The sequence below is a fragment of the Dendropsophus ebraccatus genome, chromosome 1, assembly GCF_027789765.1.
Source record: "Dendropsophus ebraccatus isolate aDenEbr1 chromosome 1, aDenEbr1.pat, whole genome shotgun sequence".
Classification (NCBI taxonomy): Eukaryota; Metazoa; Chordata; class Amphibia; order Anura; family Hylidae; genus Dendropsophus; species Dendropsophus ebraccatus.
The window spans coordinates 136,149,422-136,172,819 of NC_091454.1; the positions used below are offsets into that span (position 1 = coordinate 136,149,422).

The 23,398-nt window shown below is 42.3% G+C and overlaps 2 protein-coding genes across 3 annotated transcripts in view; one reads left to right on the top strand and one right to left on the bottom strand.

Annotated features, from left to right (window-relative positions):
* IRF5 (interferon regulatory factor 5) overlaps positions 1–8,395 on the top strand; it is a 30,538-nt gene extending 22,143 nt beyond the window's left edge. The window contains exons 8-9 of the mRNA XM_069956273.1: positions 4,717–4,835; positions 7,427–8,395. Coding sequence (XP_069812374.1) covers positions 4,717–4,835; positions 7,427–7,675 — 368 coding nt within the window. The 3' untranslated portion in view covers positions 7,676–8,395. The remainder of the gene's footprint in view (positions 1–4,716; positions 4,836–7,426) is intronic.
* Positions 8,396–20,577: 12,182 nt separating this feature from the next.
* Positions 20,578–23,398, bottom strand: part of TNPO3 (transportin 3) — a 33,622-nt gene continuing 30,801 nt past the window's right edge. For both annotated transcript variants that reach the window (XM_069979452.1, XM_069979446.1), the window contains exons 22-23: positions 22,302–22,396; positions 20,578–21,261 (exon numbers count right to left, since the gene is read on the bottom strand). In XM_069979452.1, coding sequence (XP_069835553.1) covers positions 22,336–22,396 — 61 coding nt within the window. In that variant the 3' untranslated portion in view covers positions 20,578–21,261; positions 22,302–22,335. The remainder of the gene's footprint in view (positions 21,262–22,301; positions 22,397–23,398) is intronic.

A 23,398-nucleotide genomic window follows, 5' to 3' on the forward strand; every position in this document is an offset into this window, starting at 1 on the left:
AAAAGTTTTGAACAATCTGGGTCTGAGTGTTTAGACCCGTATTAATTGTGAGAGCGAGCCGGAAGAAGACCACGTTAAGAGTGGTCCTCTCCTGACTTTGTGTCACTTGATGAGTCAGGCTACTAATGTAAGCCTATGGAGTCCAACTCTTTCACTGACACAGAGCAGGGAGTGTGGTGCAGTTAACTTGAGTGGCAATTGTCAGACTTTAGGCCCTTTTACATAGAACGACAATCTGTCGATACAGCAGGTTATCGCTCAGTGTGATAAAGACAATGATCAGCCTAAGAAACTATCATCAGCTGATCGTTGTTGTGTAAACCTGCTTAAAAACTATTGGCTGCTGCCACACATTGCTGCATGTAGAGGTGTGCGGCCAACTGCTTATGACTTATATACTTGCCTATTCTCCCCCAGTGTCCTACAGCCTTTTGCCTGTGTTCTTCGCTCTATGCTGACGCTTCTAGCCCTGTCTCTTTAGTGACAGGCTACTCAGCAAATCACTGGCCGAGACGGGACAGCAATATGGCCAGTGATTAGCTAAGTGGCCTGACACTGAAGAGACGTCAGCAGGGAACACAGGCCAAAGGCTGCTGGACCTGGTATATAGGGAAGTATAATCTTTTATATTTCATGTAAAAAGCAAAGGCTGCATGAACATGGCTAATGGTATATATATACAGTCCTTGCTGCATGATAATCGCTTTCTTGGAAATTTCAGGTCTTACTATGCAGAATGCCCACTGACCTGGTCTTATGTTAGGCGCAAAACTATTTAAGGCATTGGTTCTAATAGGGCTGCTGATATCCACTGTCCAAGGCTCCAGTAGGGACTAGGGTGAGATTTGGAACATCAAAGTAAGAAACTGTTGTGGTATCAAGTCCAACCCCTGATATTTTAATAAAACTAAAACTCCCAGAGCTGTGCACGCTGTGGCTGCTGGAGAGGATGATGACAGAGGGATGCTCAGTGTCCCTCAGTGTCCCCCTTCCATCATCCTCTCCAGCAGCCACAGCCCGCACAGCTCTGGGAGTCGAGTCGTGACATCACCATGTTATCCAGGAAGTGAAGCCTTGATGCAGTAGTAAGTGCAGGGAAAAAAGCACTTTATAAGCATTTCCTGTAATAAGTGTATATTGGGGATTTGTATAACTTTTAGGGGAATACAATACTTCAATAAAATTTTTCGCCAGACTTCTCCTTTAACCCCTTTGGGTGATTTTAGTGCCATTAATGAGCCTCCTTCATGGTGCACAACTGTTTTTCATTCTCCACATTTCAGGGGATGGGATTAGAGCTGGGCTGCCTGTCAGTAGTACACACACAATATTTCCTATGCCTTACTTAGTTTGCCATCACAGTATAGCATCTACTCCTCTGCTATACCATGAATGAGTGCTTGTAAAAATGCAACAAACAGGCTGACAGTGTGCTGAGGGATGATTTACTCAGAACACTACTGTAGGCGACATGTTGGGGGGGAATTACTAATTCCCTGACTTTGCAAGGTGCTATGTGAGCTGAAATAAAAGAAATTGCAGCAGCAAAACTAGGAAGGGGTTACACTAAAGGGAACCTGTCACCCCCTGTGACGGGGTGACAGGCTCTCGACCCTCCGCTACAGCCCCCTATACTCACCTGCTTCTTGATCCGGTCGGGTCACGGAGATATCAACCGATGCAGCCCGCTGAGAGATGAGTCCAACGCTCATAGAGAATGACGGAGCGCTGGACTCTCCGTCATTCTCTATGAGCGTTGGACTCATCTCTCAGCACGCGCGCCGGGCTGCAGCGGCTGAGATCTCCGTGACCCGACCGGATCCAGAAGCGGGATCAGGTGAGTATAGGGGGCTGTAGCGGGGTCGGGAGCCTGTCACCCCAGCACGGGGGGTGACAGGTTCCCTTAAGCACTGAACTGCTGCTGCTGACAAACTAAAGGGAGAGGGGATTACACTGCAGCTCTGTAGATATCATGCAGTAGGTACACTGGTATAAAAGTGGCAACCATAAGGCCAGTGAAGCCTGTCAATGTTTTGCATTATGACTTCTCTACACAGTCATTTTCATGTCTTATTTTATATCATACGTCATGGTGCTTGTTCCAGTAAAACGTGATCTTTTATCACTTGCGGATTGTGCTATTTGGGCAGGGCTTCACGGCTGAAGCGCCACTTGGCCCTGCCTACAATGCCACCGTTGGCCCCGCCTCTCATGATGTCATTGCTGCATAGGCCCAGACCATTGGAAGGGCCGACCTAGAGGGGGTGGGGCCTAGACCTTTAGGCTGTCCTGTTTCAATGGTCAGCGAGGGGCAGACCTATGTTGCGATGACGTCACGAGGGGCGGGGGCAACAGTGTTGTTGTGGGCGGGGCTACGTGGCGCTTTGGTCGTAAAGCCCTGCCCAGATAGCACAATAGTGGCGCTTTGGTCGTGAAGCCCTGCCCAGATAGCCCAATCCACAGATGATAAAAGATCACCTGTGTAGAGAAGTCATAATGCAAAAAGAGTATGACAAAAGTATGTGGACTATGCATCGACAAAATTACAGGGTGCTCAGAAGATGAGAGGAACGTAAATAGTACCAACAAAACTGGAAGGAAAGGCCTGTCATATGTACTCACTGGCACACCAAACAAATAAAGAAGAAAATATGTATCTTTATTTCACATAAATCAAAAAAACAAACATCACACTGGGACATAAGCAGTTAAAAACATCTAAAAAAAAAACAAATACCTCAAGGGGGCCCCACTACATATAGGGAAAAGCCCCCAGGACACTGACAAGCCAAAATGGCAATGACCTTATCTAACCAATGAATCTGATGTGATAACTATGCCCCACTACTGTCAACAATGATTATGAGGTAGAGAAACTACCAAAAGATATGCAAAAACAAGCAAGGGCAGATATAACCAAAATATTACCAAATTGTCAGAAGGTCCATGCAAAAATAATAATAAAAATAATAATTATAATAATAAATAATACAAAAAGGGGGTGACAGTGTCACTTTAAGATGTAAGAAAGCTTAACCCCTAGGCAACCTAGGACGTACCGGTACGTCCTGAGCTATGAAGCGCGCTCCAGAGTGGAGCGCGTTTCATAGCAGGTGGGGGCCGCTGGCGATCGCGCTGCAGCGTGACATTAACTCCTTAAACGGCGCGATCGCGTTTAAGTGTAAGTGACTGGAGTCCCCTGTCACTTACCGATCGGGACCCCCGCAGTGTGACTGCGGGGGTCCCGATCGTTAAAACGGACCGCCGGAGGTCTCTCACCTGCCTCCTTGCGGTCCGATCAGCGCTCTGGTCACTGAGCCTGCACAGGCAGGCTCAATGAGCAGAGCGCCGATAACACTGATCAATGCTATGCCTATGGTCAGTGTATAAAATGATCAGTGTATAAAATAAAAGTAATGTATGTACAAGTCCCCCAAAGGGACTTAAAATGTGTAAAAAAAAAAAAAAAAAAGTTAATCACTAACACACTACCCCAAAACCCCTCCCCCAATAAAAGTTTAAATCACCCCCATTTCCCATTATATAAATAAAACATATAAAAATAAATTAATAAACATAAAAATTAAATAAAATAGCTAATTGTCAAAAAAAGGATTTAATAAAAAAATATATATATAACATTAGAGAATCTGTGTAACCTGCATATGGTTGTGTTCGGAATGACCTATAGAATAATGGTATCATGTCGCTTTTACCATATAGTGCATTACGTAGACACAGGAACCGCCCAAACGTTACCATATTGCATTCTTTTTTACAATTTCACCTATTTATATCTTCATAAATAATAATTTTGGGGTCCCGTCATACATGTAATGGTAAAATGAAAGGCGCCATTACAAAGTACAACTATTCCTGTAACAAACAAACCATTACATGGCCCTGTAAATAGAAAACTGAAAGTGCTAGAGCTCTTAGAAGGGGAGGAGGGAAAAACAAAAGCGCAAAGATCAAAACTTGCGCGGTTCACTGGGTAATTTTGGGCCTGGTCTTTAAAGGGTTAAAGGGGTGGTGCCACGAAGAAATGTTAAATGCAACATGTATTAAACTTACAAGAATTTCTTAAAATGTATTATTTAAGAGATATAGCCTTACTAATTATCCTATGTGCCTGCTTTGTCGGATACCCTGTTGCCCTTGGATAAAGGGAACCTGTCACCCCCCCCCCCAGAGCCCGGCTGACCCTCGGTGGAGACCCTTATACTTACCCCGTGCACGAAGTCCTGCTCCTGAACCCGCTTCCGTTGCTGAGATATCACCGTTGGAAGCCCAGCGTGCGCCCATCAGAGATGAGTCAGACGCTCATAGAGAATGACTGCTCCAATAAAGGAGCGGGTCCAGGAGCGGGACTTCGTGCACAGGGTAAGTATAAGGGTCTCCACCGGGGGTTGGCCGGGCTTTGCCCCGGCACAGGGGGTGACAGGTCCTCTTAAAGGCCCGTTGGGCATCCACTTTCTTGGGTCACACATGCTCAGTTCAAACTCAGTCACATGACCCGTCCCATTATAACAGACAGCTGGTTTTCACTTCACATGCATGCAAGTAAGGGGGTTGTGGCAAAGTGTGTGTGTGTATGTATATATATATAATATTGCGCATCTGATTATACCTTCTTTGCTTCATATTACTTGCCAGCGCCGAAGGATGCATACAGATAATGAATGTTTTTTTGTTTTTGTTTTTTTTTGTCTGCAGAACTCATTGCATGCCAGAAAGGGCAGACTAATGTGCTTCCACCTTATGAGATATTTTTCTGCTTTGGGGAGGAATGGCCAGATCAAAAACCCAAAGAGAAAAAGCTTATTACAGTGCAGGTAATGAATATGTCAGAAAATCTGTGTCAGCATATTATGAACAATTCTGTTTTTTTCCTCAGTTCTTTCTCATAGAATATGAGATAAATAGCTATAAAGGTGATCAGCTGATTTTCACTAAAGGGTCAGACAGTTGTATATGCAGTGAAACCTCTATGAGCTGACTAGAGATGAGCGAACTTTTCAAAAGTTCGTTCCGACCGGACTTCCGGATTTTTTTGAAAAGTTTGGTTCGACCGAATTTCGGATTTCTTCGGATTTCATAGTTTAAAGCATCTATATGATATGGGTGTAGTGTATTTGGTTGAATTTAGCGCTCTACAGTCAGTAACATCATCTTTTCAATATCTCAAAGTCAAATTTTTTTTTTTTTTTTAGACTTTAATATTCACCATTACAGGGTCTATGCAGGAAAAAGGTCACAAATTCAGTGAAGGAGCAGCAGTAGTCATTGGAGGCCAGTGGAGGTCCAGCAATAGTCATTTGAGGCCAGTACAGGAGCAGCAGTAGTCAACACCTATGTCATATACACTCTCGCAAGGGTCCAACTATAGTACTTGTATATCTGTATAGCACTTTTTTTTTTTTAGTGTTTTATTCTACACACATGCACAAGATATATATTTGTGCCTCAGGAAAACACCTATGTCATATACACTCTCGCAAGAGTGACAGTATAGTACTTTGATATCTGTATAGCACGTTTTGGTTCTGTGCACCCTTTGCTTTCCTATGCTTAATCTATCTACCTATCTATCTTTCGCCCTCTCTATTTTTCTCTCTCAATCATATGTTTCTCCTCTCCGCTTCCCTAAAAATCTTTTTGTCTTTGCTTTTGTAGAATATCTTCTCAGTACAGCAGGGTGCAGCAGCAGCGTTTTGTCACTAACGAGGTCTGTGCACTGTTAACAGTCTCCTTCCTCTTTCTGTGCAGACTGCCTCATGTGGTCATGTGACCGCTCCTCTTAAAGCAATACCAACGTCACACAGGGAGTTTGCTAGTGCAACATCCCTGCTGATTGGATGTGTTCCGGGCATCATGGGAAAGTGCTTTTCCCGCCCAGAACACTTCCTGTTTTCTAAAATGGTGGCTGCCATTTTAGAAAGCAAGGAAAAATCTGACCAGACTTGGACTTTTGAAAAAATCTGAACTGGATCCCATACCGGCTGAAGCGGTTCGCTCATCTCTAGAGCTGACCACCCAATTCTGCACAAAAAAAAATTCATTTCTTTATGGGGGTGGTCTAGCCAAACATCAATGTAGAAAATGCAGAATCATGTCTTTTATCATGTGTTTAATGAGACTGCATTCATACAGCAAACAGTATACTGTGTTGTGAACTTATATATGGGAAGTATTGCTCAGCCCTAAAACTATTGTTTGAACTGAATACAGTATACCATAAGTACAGTATCAACTCTATACACTATTCTATTCCATCATTGGTATCAGGAGCTCTTTACACCATTCTATTACATCACTGGTATTACATTCTATTACAGCAGTGACCAGTGACAGTGAAGAGGGGGAGGGGGCATAGATTGTGGCAATGCAGTTCGCCAGCTTCTGTAAGCAGCCAGGACACCCTCCCCTCACTCCTTGTGGCCTTTGTAAACAGCCAGGACACCCCTCTCTTCTCTTTGTTGGCCTCCGTAGGCAGCCGGGACACCATAGGCCTAAGGTCTCTGCTGTCCATGGCTACCATTGGGATTCCGCGGTCACATTATAGAGTTAAAAGTCAGCACTGGAGCGTGACTTCAGTGCTGACAATTGTGGCGGGCCCTGGCTATCACTGACAGCCAGGACCCACCACGGTTGACACAGGCACAGCTTCTCTGTGTCTGTGTCATCCAGAGTACACTAATTACCAGGGAAGTGGGGGGGGGGGTCCCACTGGCTGCTGAAGCCATGAGGCCACTGTGGGTGTAGTTCCTGGACACTGGTGCTGTTTCTTCCTCCTCCCAGCTCAGCTGCACCTCCTCCTTTCGCCCTCTACCCTATTTCTTTCTGCTCGCGTGCTCCCTCCTTCTTCATGGCCCCGTCAGCCCTGTCAGGTAGCAATTTTAACATGTAAGTCCTGCTGCTGGTCTTTTTATGGGAGTCTTCAGCTACAAAATCTGCTCAAAAGTAGTGGTCTTTGGTTGGATCGGGGTGGACTTCTAAAAGAGAGGCATTGTCCATAAGAAATAATGGTTAAAAAATTGATCACAAAGAAGTGTGTGTGTGTGGGGGGGGGGGGATCTTTTCAAAGAAGTGGTCTACTTGGGATGTTTCACTGTATCTCCCTTTACAGCGGCTGCTTTAGGTGAAATGTAGTAGTATATGGTTTCTGTTAGGATGCTTCTTCAGAGCAAGCTATGCTACATGTTTCTAGCTTTGATCTTTGTGTAGGGGACTTCCCTCTATGACCTCATGGATCATTTAGACAGGAATAGTCCTAGTGGGTCAACTCCTTTTACATGAATTTACAATAGCAACTGTTTAATTGTGGTTCAATTTAATAATGTATGCAAAAAAAAAAACTCACAGCACTCTTCAATGTGAACTGGTGCCATTTAATAATGTATATATTTTTTTTGTTACCCTTTAGGTTATTCCTGTAGCTGCCCGCTTACTATATGAAATTTTCACAGGAGAGTCGTCCTGGTCTGCAGATAGTATAAAGCTCCAAATCTCTCATCCAGACCTAAAGGATAAGATGGTGGAGCAATTTAAGGAACTTCATCAGCTATGGCAAAGCCAGCAGACCCAATCTATGGGCCCAAATGCAGGAGTATCTAACCCTGGAGTAAATGTCAGCTCTGGACCCTGGCCCATGCATTCAGGAAGCATGCAGTAATAAGACTGCTAGATGTACAAGAATGTGGTTTGTGAAACTGTGTTTAGCACAGCGACTGAGAATACTGTTACAGAACCACATGAATTCGGTGAAATATACATCATCTACCTTAGAGGATAAGGTAGAAAGCACTGAGAGGCTTATGTGTCTGGTGTAAAAAAGAATGATACAGTTATGTTTCTAGTGCAGAAAATCTCAGGAATAATGTCCCAAACCGTTCTTTGGGGAAAAAAAACTGAACTAGAAAAATGAATGGCCGATAAACCATTGCTCATGGTTTATCCACTCTTTATGATGTTTGTGCAGAATAACATGGCGTTCATATGGCAGCGATCCATGTTCACACTTATGGTGAAACACTGAAGTTCAGTAGTATGCATATATCACTCTAGATAAATATGTAGAATATAGAAGGGAACAGGGATGTGGTTTCCATTTCTGCTTCTTCTAAGCTTGTTGTCTTCTGCTAAGGAAGTTTTGTATATCTAAAAAGAACCTTTCATAGTAGCGAAGGTTTTATTTTTTTAAGTAGAAAAATGTTTGCTTATCTGTCAGCTTTGCCTAATATTGCAGCTCCCAATGCAATAGTAAGAATAGACTGTGGCAAGAGAGGAAAATGTATTTTTTAAATAACATAAATATATATACATACAGTGTAAGGTCCTACACATGAACCTGTATCTCAATAAAGATGCTAATGTTGTATTTAATTATTCTTTACTTCCTGTCTGTGTTGTAGTTTTTATTGATTTAATTAAGCTTTGTCTTTAAGGGAATATGCAACCTTGCATCAATATACACACATATATATATATAATTGTATTTTTTTTTAATAAAGTACGAACCATGAATGTAAGCTGCACTTTTGGGCCGAAAAGGGAAAATTAAAAAATAAAATAAAAATAAATATATGTGTGTATGTATGTATATATATAAATAAATAAATAAATAAAAAAAATATATATATATATATATATATATATATATATATATATATATATATTATTAAAGTAAATAGATCAGATCCGAACAGTCTGGTTGTGGACTGTGTGCAAAAAAAAATAAAAAAAAATCTGGTTAAGCTGAAAAACAATGGCCTGGGATTCATTTTTGTTAAAGCACAGCACATAGTTTTCTGGTCAGTAATTCTAAACAAGATCTCCACCCAAAATATTGTGTGCTCCTCTCATGTAGCCATGGACTCTGTCATAAGCCCAGTTAAGGGGTAGGCATACACTATTGGGACACAGCATAATCATACACAGTTACATGATTTGTAAGGCTGAAAAAAGAAATCCATCCAGAGAGAGAAGCCAATTTTCCTTATATTAGGGAGAAAAATTCCTTCCAGAAATCTTCCTAAATCTGACAATTCTAGTGACTATAACCTGTAATGTTATTGCACTCCAGAAATTCATCCAAGTCCCTTTGGAACTCTGAATTTACTATAACCACAGAATTCTACAATGTCACTGCTTTTACAGAAATGAATACCCTTTTATGTTAATGTAAAAACCTTTACTCCATCCTAAGTATAAATAGATAATTGGAGAGCTCTCTGTACTGCCCTATAGATAGACATACACATAATTAGGTCATCCCTAAGCTATCTTTTATTTTAATATACTCTAATTTCGATCATCATTGTGGGTACTGTAGTCATCCAATTCCATTTACTACACTGGTTGCCAATCTTTTAACCTTCTTCATCTCCACTATATCTATCTTGTACACTGGTGCCTCAAACTGTACACAATATTCTATGTGTGATCTGACTAATGATTTGTACTATGGTAGAACTCTTTGTCATGTGCATTAATGCTTATTTTAATGCTTTGCCAAAAGCTGCAGTTACATTTACAACTAAAACTTCTAAGTCCTTTTCCATGTCAGTGTTAGTTAATGGGGAAAACGCACTAGGAAAGTAATCCTAACCTGCATTTTCCAACCATATGTACATAACCTTACATTTATCAGTGCTGAACCTCATCTGCCACATCTCAGCCAAAGCTCTCAACTTATCCAGGTCCATGTGTAACAGTGATCTATCCTCTACTGGTTAACTGCTTTAAAGTTTAGGATCATCTGCAAAAATTGACACTTTACTGTGCAAGCCCCCTACAAGGTCAATAAACATATTATATAAATGAGTATAGTGCCCAAAACCAACCCCTAAAGCGGCCCATTAGTAACCGTGATCCAATTAGAGTATGTACCAATTGAAGGAGAAGTCTGGCAAAATTTTATATTTAAGTATTGTAATGCCCCCAAAAAGTTATACAAATCCCCGATAAACACTTATTACGGGAAATACTTATAAAGTGCTTTTTTCCCTGCACTTACTACTGTATCAAGGCTTCACTTGTTGGATAAAATGGTGATGTCACGACCCGACTCCCAGAGCTGTGCGGGCTGTTGGAGGGGATGACGGCAGAGGGATGCTCAGTGTCCCTCCAGTGCCCTGTGCCCCTCCTTTAGCCTAATCATTGTGATTCCTTGCTGTATTTAAGTATGGTCTGTGTCATGAGCATACTATGTTTGTCCTGAATCTGACGAAGGGGCGCCATAGCCCTGAAACGTGTTATTGTTGGACTGAATAAATCGTGTTTTATGTGAACATCGGTTTCTAATACGTTGTTTGGTGGTGAGCGCAATCTCCAGGTCATTTTTTGTCATTTTTGGCACCATTTGGTTTTACCTGTGTCCCTCAGTGTCCCCGTGTCATCATCCCCTCCAGCAGCCACAGCCCGCATAGCTCTGGGAGTCGGGTCGTGACATCACCATGTTATCCAGGAAGTGAAGCCTTGATGCAGCGGTAAGTGCAGGGAAAAAAAGCACTTTATGGGTACAAACACACACACTGTATACGCAGCAAATACGCAGCAGATCTGCAGCAGATTTGGTGCTGTGTTCAGTTATTTAGATCTAATCTGCTGCGTATCGCAGCAGTAAATACGCTGCGTATACGGTGTGTGTGTTTGTACCCTATATGTGTATATTAGTGATTTGTATAACTTTTAGAGGGGTAATACAATACTTTAATAAAAATGTTTGCCAGACTTCTTATTTTAATTACCACTTCTATCACTATCACTTCTAGCCAGTTGCCCACTTACACACATTTCCCCCCATTTCGTTTTATGGACCAACCATTTATGTTGCACAGTATCAAATTCTTTGGAAAAATCAGGGTATATAACATCCAGCTGCTCTGGTCCAGTCTTGAGCTTACCTCCTAATGCTGTGTTTACACGAAGCAATAATTCGCCCAATAGATCGTTTAACGATTTTGAAGCAACGATTTGGTTTTTATAACTATCAGCGTTTAGACGAATAAATCGTTAGAAAAAATCATTAGAAAAATTGTTAATGCGATCGTTTTTAAGATCGCTTAAGCCCATCTTTTACATAGGGTGAATCTTTGAAAGACCGTTTACACGAATTTTTAGCGAACAATGAACGACGATTTGAGAACATGTTGAAAGCTCAAAATGAACGATTTTTCGCTCATCGCTTGATCGTTTGCTGTGTTTACACGGAATGATTATCGCTCAAATGCGATTGTTATTGCGAAAATTTGAACGATAATCATTCCGTGTAAATGCCATCTCCCACCTCACAATTTGTCTATTTTGTCTTTTTTTTTCCCCCAGGCAGCGCTGCACGTCATCATAGGTTAGGTGACATGTAATGGAGGGTCTACCTTATCCCTCTGCATTTTACCTGCCATATATTTATTCTCTGTGAATACAGTTATGAAAAAGGTTTAATAATGTTTCACTCGTCACTCTATAATTCTGCCTCCATTATCTTTTAAAGGGCTGACCCTTTAGTTTTAACTTTTTTACCATTTATATAATCTGAGAAAAAAAAATTTCCCTATAGCTCTTTGAGGCTGCTGTCACACGCGGCAGATTTCTTTGGAAAACTGTAGTTTTTCAAAGTCAAAATTGGATCCTGCAGTAAGCAGAAGTCCTTTTTAGTTTTGGCTAAAAAACTGCAGTGGCAGCTGTCCAAAAATTACTGCTGTTTGTGTCAGCAACCTAATGCTTCTTTGCTGCCACGTAAAAGCTTTTTTTTATTATTTATTGCACCCTTTACATTTTTCTTCAACCATATTGTCTTTCCCTTCCTAACCCTTTTACTCCCATAAGGTATGTACCACTCACAGTGAAAATGTAAAATAAGACTACAGACAATAAATGGGATATTTTTTAAGAAGACATTATCCCAGTCTATCAGAGGACAGCTGTTGGCAACACATCCCCTATTACATAGGAAGATGAACAGCAGACAGGTTAGAATTGATGCAGACAGACGACAAGCGAGTATCTGCTTGTTCATCTGCCGCTCACTTTCCTTTATAAAGTTTCAGTTTCCCAGTTTATATTGGATAGAGTACCATTGTAGGCAGGAGAACCTGCGTTACAGATTTTGGGGTGCGATTTCTCCCCTGTTCCTCGTGAAATTGAGAAATTTCAAACTAAACCAACATATTATTGGAAAAATTTGAGTTTTTTTATTTTTACAGTCTAATTTTGAATACTTTCCTGTAATTCCTGTGGGGTCAAAATTCTCACCACACCCCCAAGATGAATTTTTTGAGGGATTTACTTTCCAAAATGTGGTGACTTATGGGGGGATTTTATTCCGCTGGCACTACAGGGGCGCTGCAAACGCACCTGTTGCTCAGAAACCTTTTCAGCAAAATCTGCATTGGAAAAGCTCATTGGCGCTCCTTCCCTTCTGAGCCCGGCTGTGTGCCCATACAGTGGTTTACGCCCACATATTGGGTACCTTTTTACTCAGGAGAAACTGCTTTACAAATTTTGGGGTGCTTTTTCACTCATGTTCCTTTTCAAAATGAGAAACTTTAATCTAAACGTATATATTATTGGAACATTTAGATTTTTCATTTTTTTACGGCCTAATGGTTAATACTTTCCTCAAGCTCCTGTAAGGTCAAAATGCTCAGTATACCCCTAGATTAATTATTTAAGGTGTGCAGTTTCCAAAATGCTTATAGGGGTTTCCAGGATACCAGACTTCTAAATCCATTTTAAAAAAGAACTGGTCCCTAAAAAAAAAATCAGTTTTGGAAACTTTGCTGATAAATTTCTTAGCCCTGTTACACCCTAAAAAGTAAAATATATTTACCAAATTATGCCAGAATAAAGAGGACATATTGGTAATGTGACTTAGTAACTAATTTATGTGCTATGACTTCCTTTTTTTAGAAGCAGAGATTTTCAAAGTTCATAAAATGCAAATTTTTCATGATATTTTGTTTTTCACAAAAAACACACAAAATAGTGACCAAATTTTGCCACTAACAAAGTACCATATGTGACGAAAAAACAATCTCAGAATCGCTAGCATACGTTAAAGCATCACTGAGCTATAAGAGCATAAAGTGAGACAGGTCAGATTTTGAAAAATGATCCTGGTCATTAAGGACCAAACTAGCTGCAGTACTAAGGGGTTAAAGGGGTTGTCCAGCAAAAATCTTTTTCTTTCAAATCAACTGTTGTCAAAAAGTTATATAGATTTGTAATTTACTTCTATTAAAAAAATCTCAAGTCTTCCCATACTTATTAGCTGCTGTATGTCATGCAGGAAATGTTGTTGTATTTTCAGTCTGACACAGTGCATCTCTGGCCGAGACAGGAACTGTCCAGAGCAGGAGAGGTTTTCTATGAGGATTCATAGAAAACCGAGACAGTTTCCATCTCGGCCAAAGATGTCAGCAGAGAGCACTGTCAGACTGAAAATAAAAATACACTGCAGGACATACAGCAGCTAATAAATATGGGAAGAGTTGAGATTTTTTAATAGAAGTAAATTACAAATCTATATAACTTTCTGATATCAGTTGATTTAAAAGAAAAAGATTTTTGCTGGATAACCCCTTTAATACAGTAGGAGAAGGAAGTTTTACCCATTAAATTTGCCTTTCCATGAGGGTTACATATGAGGGCCACCAGTCATCATTGTTTTAAGAACACAAGTGTAGTCCCAAAGAGATAATCATAGATGATTGTGTCCCCACTTGTAGGTAACAAACATGAAAAAAAAATCCTTGAAGTAGCAATAAGAGTAGAAGAACACTACGGACTCAAGTGTCAAAGAGATATTTATTCAGTGTAAGTATTTATGTTAGGGCTGGGTGATATGGCCAAAAAATAAAATCTTGACTTTAAAAAAATTCAGACAATTCTTGATTTGATGTTCTATAGTACTAGCAGCTGTACTTGAATGAGCTGCAAAATTAGTATTTCAGCACCACAAGATTATCATGCCCCTGCCCTCCCCACATGCTGTAAAACAAAGCTGAACTTACCAGAAATCCAGGTCCAGTCTCCTGAAGGCAGATTTTAGACTTGTTCTGGTTGAAAAAAAAAACAGACTAAACACAAAGTCCAGTACAGAGTTACAGCTCAATGTATCAGTCACATGACTGCCTTCTCTGTGAGTGCAGATGAACTGGGATACACAGGACTTCCTGTGTTTAGACTCTGAGGGAAAAAAAAATGTAAATTGCAAACTTGCTTTATATCACATCTACTGTTGATTTAGATTTTGAAATATACAATTACAGGTAAACTTTAAGATAACTGTAAGTTGCTGGTAACCATATTATTTCATTGTGCTTTTGAGAGACTATGGGCTCCCTCAGAGCTAGGGGCATCTGGCCCCTGTAATAATCTGCCATTGCTGACCTCCACACAGGGCAGGAGCCAGAGAAGAGGCGTAAAACAGTCTTCTCTGTTAACTCTTTTAGTACTGCAGAATATTTTATACTGCAGTTATGTAATACTGTACATGACTTTTATTCTGCAATACACAACGAGTTAGTAGCTGAGCAGACCCCTTACTTTTATGCCTCTTCTATAGCTCCTGCACTTTAACAAGGTCAGGTTGGAGTTCGGCAGTGTAGATACTGTAAGACATGAATATATTTTCTACAGCATGTAAGTGATGCACAGTATAATTACTCTGCATTATTGAAAGGGTTAACAGCAGGAGACACTATGGGGGAGATTTATCAAACATGATGTAATGTGAAACTGGCTCAGTTGCCCCTAGCAACCAATCAGATTCCGCCTCTCATTTCTCACAGACGTTAAAAAAAATGAAAGGTGGATTGGTTGCTAGGGGCAACTGAGCCAGTTTCACTTTACACCATGTTTGATAAATCTCCCCCTATATGTATGGCTTACGTGATGTGAATACCAACACTTTCAGTACCTCCTCAGCACTTCTCATGAGGGAACTGACTGGAAACGCGGCTAGGTACTGAGCTGTAACTAATTAAAATAATGACGCAGAATGCTGCTAGGGGGCGGGACTAACACACTGAAGTTCCGGAATCTGAAGCAGTGTGGCGGACTCCATTTTTAAAGTAAGCAAAATTGAATTCACGATTTTTGGAAAAAATTTAATTGTGAGGCCCTTTAAAGGCGATTTAATTTGATGAATCAAAAGTCAAGCAAGCTAATTTCTGCTGAGAAATGATGCAGTAAATGCATATATGTCAGGTGGCACTCTTAGATTAGATTTTGTATCTGCTGCCGCTGTTGCAAGCAATCTGGCTTCTCCACTGATCAACCGACGCGTTTCCCCTTTAGGATAGCTAGGCTTATCAGGGATGTTTGTAGATTCTCAGCCGTGCCAAAGGTCATGATATTACCTCTATTGAGTGCTGGAAGGTCACAAGCACATTTAGAAACCTCTGTAGATATAGAGTTATGATGACAATTTGGTAAGCAGCGTTGTCCTGGCCTTAAATATAGGTGTGTTGCAGGTCCAAGCGACGTGTCACAGATATTAGATGTGTGAATAAATATCTCATTGACATTTGAGCCCGTAGGGACAAAAAAAAAAAAGTACAACAGCAATCTGCAGGTGAAGGGGGTTACCTTACATACTCCCCCTGGCGTACACACAATAAAAACCTGGTCTATAGAAAAATGAGGATCTTGAGGAGCAAACCATTTGATCAAACAGCGTGTACCATGTACCATGAGAGTATTCCCCTCAAAGCTAAAAAATGAAATGCTTCCAAACCTAGCTAGCCTTACTCACCAAGTCCCCCTGAATATTTTGAGCTGTCCCCTATCTTTCTAGCTGCCGCAGTTCCTGAGTTACAAGTTTTTCTAGAAACCGATCTAAATCGCACCAGCCAGTAAACTACATTTCCCATCATGCAGTGCATCTCCCTCATTGGTCCATGATATAACAGAGTTGAGGCAGGGGGTCGGAGATAAGTTGAAAGAGTGTTCAGCCAGTGGCTAAAGTCCAGGCGGCAGTCGGGGCACTTCTTCTGGTGGCTGAGGTTCAGGGGGGCTATTGGGTGGCCGGTGGCTGTACTTGGGGGGGCTTTGGGGAAGCTGTCTGGACACTGCTGAACAGATAGCTTTTTTCATTTTTAAAAAGGCCTCTAAAAATGAAACCTAGAATCTGACTGGTTGCTATGGGCAACTATTTCCCTTTCCCTCTGCAGAAGTTCTGATAAATCACCCCCATAGTTCCTTTTTTTATATAGCTCCAACCTACTCTGCAGTGCTGTAAAGATATTGTAATCACTCATATTGGTCCCTGTCCTCAATGGGGCTCACAATGTTTTGGAGTGTGTGATATAATCCAAGCTGAAATTGGAGGACATACATGCTGCTGTTATCCCAGTACCCAAACACTACAAAGCAACATGGCTACCTCATGCTGCCCTTACTGCTGCAGTTTCTACTGGGCTCATATGTTAGCTCCTCCTACAGGGGTGGGCTAAATCAGTGTGGATGCATAACCCCGCCCACCTGTTGACTCGCTGTTTCCTCACTGGCAGGAACAGGAAACAGAAAGGGAACGTGACATCACAGAAAGTAAACACAGGCAGAGTGGTCATGTGACAGAGCCTGAGAACACAATAAGCTCTCTAAATAAAAAAAAAATTAATTGAAAGTAAAATATACAGAACCCACAGAGATCAATGCAATGCTAGTTTATTGGATAACCCCGGACAATCTCTTTAAGGCCATTTCTGTACTGGTCCTGAAGGTGTTAAACACAGAGCAGTTATTTACAGCTCATGGCAGTTTCTGTAGCCCTTGGCTTGGTCTGTGACCAAGCCAATATAGGCCTTATTGCCAAAACTGTTATTTTTCCTTCCACATAGCCATATGAAGGCTTTCTTTTTTGTTGGTCAAGTTGTTTTTTTATAATGGCACCATTGTTCTGTATTGTGTGGCTGTACTTCCTGGTTGAGCAGTTCTACAGGTTTCAGAATGCATCGCTTTTCCTCAGCTGTTCACCACAGACCTCCACCCTGCCCATTCCCCGGCCAAAACTTTTGCAGAATATCTAGGCTGTGTTCACACATTGCAGTTTCATTGGGTTACTGAATTATTTGTAGTACTTTATCATTTCATTGTGTTCCCACCCCCACAGCACAGCACAGTTACTACCTGTAACATCACACAGCACGCTGTATATAAAGAACTTTTTTCTTACTTAATTATATATTTTTTCTTTTCATTTCCACGCACATATTATGATTAAGCATCTTTTGTCTTTAAAGGGGTACTCCGGTCGGGGGTATTTTTACCAATGGCCGGGGAGGGGGTGGTTATAAACGGCACAGGTGACTTACCTGGCAGCTCAGCCATTCAGCAGCCGAGGCGGGACTCTGCAATCCGGGACCCGTCGCTGGAACCGGGGAGGTAAGTCACCTGCAGCGTTTATAACCACCCCCTCCCTGGCCATTGGTAAAAAAAAATACCCCCGGACCGGAGTACCCCTTTAATGTTAAAGTGAATGTACCATCAGGCCCAGGCTGAAGCACTGGAGGCAGGCCGACCCACCTCCAGTGGGAGAAAACCCTTGCCCCTCTATGATGCAGCTCCATTAGAATCAATGGAGTCGTATCATAGAGGGGCGGGGGGTTCCTCCCACTGGAGGTGGGTCGGCCTGCCTCCAGAGCTTCAGCCTGGACCTGATGGTACATTCACTTTAAGCCCCACAGTAAGGACTTAATCCGATATTATCGTACATGGGATATACTGTTTATGCCATGTTTTTTGTCCAAGTGGGATCGGCAGTGGCGGCTCTGATCCTCTGTGCCGTTTAGCATCATGTAATTCACTGATTTTTAACCAGTGTGCCATGGCACACTAGTGTACCGCGACACATGGTCGGGTGTGCCGCGGGGAAAGTTCCCCAAACTATGGTGCCCCTGTGAAACAGGAGAAAACAATGGAGGAGAGAAACCTGGGGATGGGGGAGAAGCAGGGGGGAGAGAAACCTGGGGATGGGGGAGAGAAATAGCGGAGAGAAGCAGGGGGGAGAGAAGTTTGGTGGAGAGAAGCAGGGGGGAGAGAAGTTTGGTGGAGAGAAGCAGGGGGGAGAGAAGTATGGTGGAGAGAAGCAGGGGGGAGAGAAGTATGGTGGAGAGAAGCAGGGGGGAGAGAAGTATGGTGGAGAGAAGCAGGGGGGAGAGAAGTATGGTGGAGAGAAGCAGGGGGGAGAAGTATGGTGGAGAGAAGCACAGGAGAGAAGCAGGGGGGAGAAGTATGGTGGAGAGAAGCACAGGAGAGAAGCAGGGGGGGAGAAGTATGGTGGAGAGAAGCAGGGGGGAGAAGTATGGTGGAGAGAAGCACAGGAGAGAAGTAGGGGGGAGAAGTATGGTGGAGAGAAGCATGGGGGGTAGAAGAAAATAGGCCCAGGTTTCACACTGAGTGAGTATAAATACATTTAGAATCTATATTAACTATATGTATAATATGTACTGTTTTAGTGTCATTTTGTGCCATTTTGGTTGGTGGTGTGCCCCGGGATTTTTTAAGTATAAAAAGTGTGCCGCGGCTCAAAAAAGGTTGAAAATCACTGATGTAATTGAGTTACTGCATCATTTTTGTGAAGACACTGCAGTACTACATTGAAACTCAAACAGGTGAGAACATAGTCCTAATTTCACTGCAGAGTTTTGCACAGTGAAGTTGCAGCAGCTGCTTCTGGCCGGTCAGAGATGGAGAATCACTCAGGGGATCCAGCCAAGCCTCCTGTGACATCATGTCCTGCCCCCTGTCTGCATCATCAGCAAACACACACAATGTGAGACAGAAGCATGGAATAATTGTCTCCTAAGGTGGCAGAGCAGTGGGAGCAGGAGACAATGTGAATTGGCACAGAGGCCAGCTTTCTTCACTTCCTGGATTTCTATCAGCTACCAGTGTGGCAGAACCGCACAGATATGGTAATACATTATATAGACACATCTATATAACTTTTAATAGAAAACAAGTTTTCCTTATGTGGAGTTCGCCTTTAACTTATTTTGACTGCTTTAAAAAAAAATAAAAAATAAAAAAATTATTTGTTGTGATTTTTTGCGCCATGATCTGTACTTTCCATTGGTAGTTTGCTTGCATATATGTGACTTTTTGATCATTTTATTACAATTTTCTGCGGATTTGATGTGACCATAGTTTAATAGTTTGGGCAATTCCGCATACAGTGATACTCAATATCTTTATTTTATTTATTTTAATAAATTTTTAAAACCACACAGTAATCTGAAGTCCTCATGGGGTTCTTCTATAACCACAGGACTGACCTCTCATAAATATGAATGCAGTACATGTGTACTGCATTGATCCATGAGATTAGGGCTCGATTACAATGGGCTGCATGAGCCCATAGCAATCGAGTGCCGAGCCACGACCAGCGACATTGTAGTGCTGACCAAGAGCCTAGAAAGAAGCATCGGACGAAGCGCAATACATCCACTAGACCACCATGTATCAGAATTTATAAGCATTTAAATACAGCTGTCAGTTTTTGACAGCTGCATTTAAGTGTCTAATTAGCCAGGCGCAGCAATTGTCCTCCGCCCGCCAATAGCTTCAGTCCCTGGCTACTGATCTCCCCAAAGGACGTAATGATGTACAGGTACGTTATCGATCCTTAAGGGGTTAAGGATGTTCCATGAACTAATGAACATGCAATTACTGACAGATGCCTGGTTCCTAGAGATGAGTGAACCTTGTCCGAACCAGAGCATGCAGCATTTGATTACCGGTGGCTGAAGAGGTTGGATGCAGTCCTAAGGCTGCAAAGACTGAGCCTGAGCATACTCGAGGTTACTCATCTCTACTGGTTACCTAAATGATTAACGGACATGTCATGCAAGTAATTTAACAAAGTAGCATCATTTTTAAAGAATAGGGCTGACTTGCTTGGCGATCTCTGTACCCAGTTCTCAGCAGAGTGGGATAGATTTAACTTTGGGGAAAAAAGGGCATGTCTACTCACCTCTCACGCTTGGGTAATGTCACTGTTGGGCTGTCTTTACAATATAGGGGGTTGTTCAGCATCGGGGTACTGGCTTGGCTGTTAATTGCATAGTTTCCTTAAAGGGGTACTCCAGGCCGGGGGGTATTTTGGTGGATCGCCGGGGAGGGAGTGGAAATTGAAGCCAGGGGTCCCTTACCTCCCCCGTTCCAGCACCCGTATCGCGCCGCCCAGGACTACAGTCCTGCGGCCGCTTCCTGGTCAGAGCTGCCGCATGAGACGTGACGTCTCAAGGTAGCACTGCCATTCAGCGGCCGAGGCAGGACTCCAGAGTCCCAAGGCAGGACTCCGCTACGGCCACTGATTGGTAGAGCTGCCTTGAGATGTCACGTCTCATGCGGCAGCTCTGACCAGGAAGCGTCCGGGAGTACCGTGTGGCGCAATCTGGGCACCGGCTCTGGAAGGGGGAGGTAAGTGACCCCCGGCTTTAATCTCCCCCCCCCCCCCCCCAAGCGATCCACCAAAATACCCCCCGGTCTCGAGTACCCCTTTAACTAAACAGAAGCACTGAACTGTTACCACTAATACGGCAGATGAGAAGACCACTGAAGCACATATTTTGTCACACACAATAAACTTCATTTTTGTAAGTTTTATTTGCACTTTTTCTTTTCACAGAAAGTTTAGCTGCATATTTTTTTTGCATTCACGCAAATTTTATTTCCGCCAACTGATGATCTCATCTGACGGCTTGCTTTTTTTTTTTCTTTTTTTTTCTTATCCATTGCAATTTTTTTTAGTATTTTCCTGTATTTTTATTTTATTTTAAAACAAGTCCATCAAGGAAAGCTCTAAACCCTCCTAACCCCACCTTCTTCTCCCCCCCCAATCCCTCCAATAATGCATATGTAGCACTTGGGCACACAACATTGCCTGGAGAACCCCTTCACCCCGAATATTAGGACAATGTGGCACTGTGGGGGATTGGGACATCAGTACACTTCTGGCACGGTTTGCTCATCGAGGTTCTTATCACTGTGGAAGATTCTTACAGAATCCACAGCTCTACAGGGAACATTTGCCTCCGACCAGAAGTGAAGGGGTTTAACATTTTCCCAGTTCTTTACATTATCTTCAGCACACGTTACATAGGGACGCCATCCACAAAGCTTTCTTGGTCTGTCTTTTCCCTTGCTTTGCGTCCCCCATTTGGCATCACACACTATGGGGTATAGAAGCCAATCCACAATGGTTCTCTGTTCGGAAGGTGCCGTCTTAGTGGCCTGGGTAACCTGACTTCACTGAAAAGGAGCAAGAAAAATACACCGTGATACATAAAGAAAAGGCTATTAAATGATGATTGTATATCAATTGAACAGCCATTCACATAAAGAACAGGAAGGAAAAAAGAGATATGCAATAAGTAATTTATTTACAGGAATCTCCCAATGTCATAAGACTGTCATTGTGTACTGGATGACTTGTACCCTGCATGTAACTTGTAATTCCACTTTCGTTAATAGTTGCATTTCTCATAAGCAGTAACAATTCAGAAACACTTTTCTTAGAACTCTGCACTGTGCTCCTCTGTTACTCCAAGATATTTAGAGCTAAACTTGACAATTGGGTGTTCCATCGAGTATGTCCCTACAAGTGGCTATGCTGTGTGCAAACAAGACACAGACACGCCACTTTGCAAGGGAAAGTCCAGCTCCCTTTCCAGGTGTGGGGAAGGGGCGGGGCTACGTTACAATCCTCATCATGTGCATGCAAACCAAGCCTACACATGATATCCTAAAGCTGCACAGTGTTTTTGCAATACTGAAGATACTGTGCAGCTATTTGACATCGGGCCCAGGCGTAGTTTCGTACAAAAGCAATGATCAAGAATTAGATCATACCCACACCATGGGATCTAAGAAAGTAAATGCCGACAAAAGGCGGCTTCAGCTGTCTTCTGCTCGCTAGACAACTTCTTTAATGGAAGCATGTGCTCTAGGTTCACACTCTGTCATTGAGGCACAGACTACAGTAATTATGCAGAGTTCAAAAGAGTTCTCTAGGCAAAGAGGAACCAGAAAAGTGGGCTGGCTAAGTATGTTGTTTTTATTTCCATGCCCTAAGAAACATATGACATACATGAAAAAAATCCTCTGCAATCCTCCCAATGTAGCTTCATATTGGCTTCCAACTGGAGCTACAGGTTATAGCAGACAACTGTACAATATTCTCTGCCACATGTTTTCTCTTTTAAACTATAAATAAATAACAGGCTAAGATTTCCACAATACATCACCTAGTTGAAAAAATGAATCTGGGACACACAACAATCTTAACTTACCGTGACAGACAGGCTGGGTGACGTAGGAGCACAGCTATCGGAATAACCTGGTGAAATCTCTCAGCGCCCAACACACCTGTTTACATTCCTCAGCACTGGAGCAAACACAAGGGAAAGTCAGTATAGTTACTAGGTGCACACTGTAGCCCCTGCCCCAATGTGGATAATGCCAAAAACAAATAAAAATAGAGGCAAGAAAATGAATTATGCTCTGCTCCAGTACATTAGTATCCCAGGCTGTGTTTTTACCTGGTGTTCTTACGAACAGGGTTTCTAATAAATGTATAATTACACTGGTGTCTGTATTCAGCTTGGTGTTTCTGGCACCTGTACATCTTTGCGTAAAGCGACTATGTTCCCACAATCTGCTGCCCCTGTGTCAAATTGGCATGGCCTAGAGTGTCTGTGCCCAAGCTTGCGACACCCCTCCGTCCCTACTCCCCACCTTCTTCATCATTAGGAATGCCCCTGGGCAGGATTTCTCCTAATCATTACCTGTCTGAACACTGCACATGTACCTTAATAATCCAGCACATGTGCACCACTTAGGCAAGTGATGAATAGGAGAAATCCTGCCCAGGGGTGTTGCTATTGGTTAAGAGGGTGGGAAAGAGGAATGGAGGGGCATCGCAAACCTTGGGCACGGGTACTCTAGGCCACGCCAATTTGACACAGGGCTGCAAGTTTAAATTTTTTTTTTTTTTTAGACCAATGACTGCATCACCTGACGAACGGCCACCAGGACAGATCTTGGATTGAAAGCAGCTGACAATACAAGAGGTTTTTTTTTTTTTGGGGGGGGGGGGGGGGGGTAGTTTGTGGGTACAGAGAAGCTTTAAAGTGTAACTAATTTAAAACATTTTTGCATAAATAGTAAAAGCGATTTTAAGAAACTCTATTAAGTTTTATTAGGCAAAAAATCCTCTTTCTGTACTCAAAAAGCTGTTTTGCAGCCTTCCACCTTCTTATCAAAGTCGTTTATATTACAGAGGAGCAAAGTGAAGGCTGGATTGTGGTGTCCATTATAACCTGTTTAGGGACCAGGGATGAATGAGCAGGAACAGCAGATGCATAGTTTGCAGACTGCCTAGGCACAT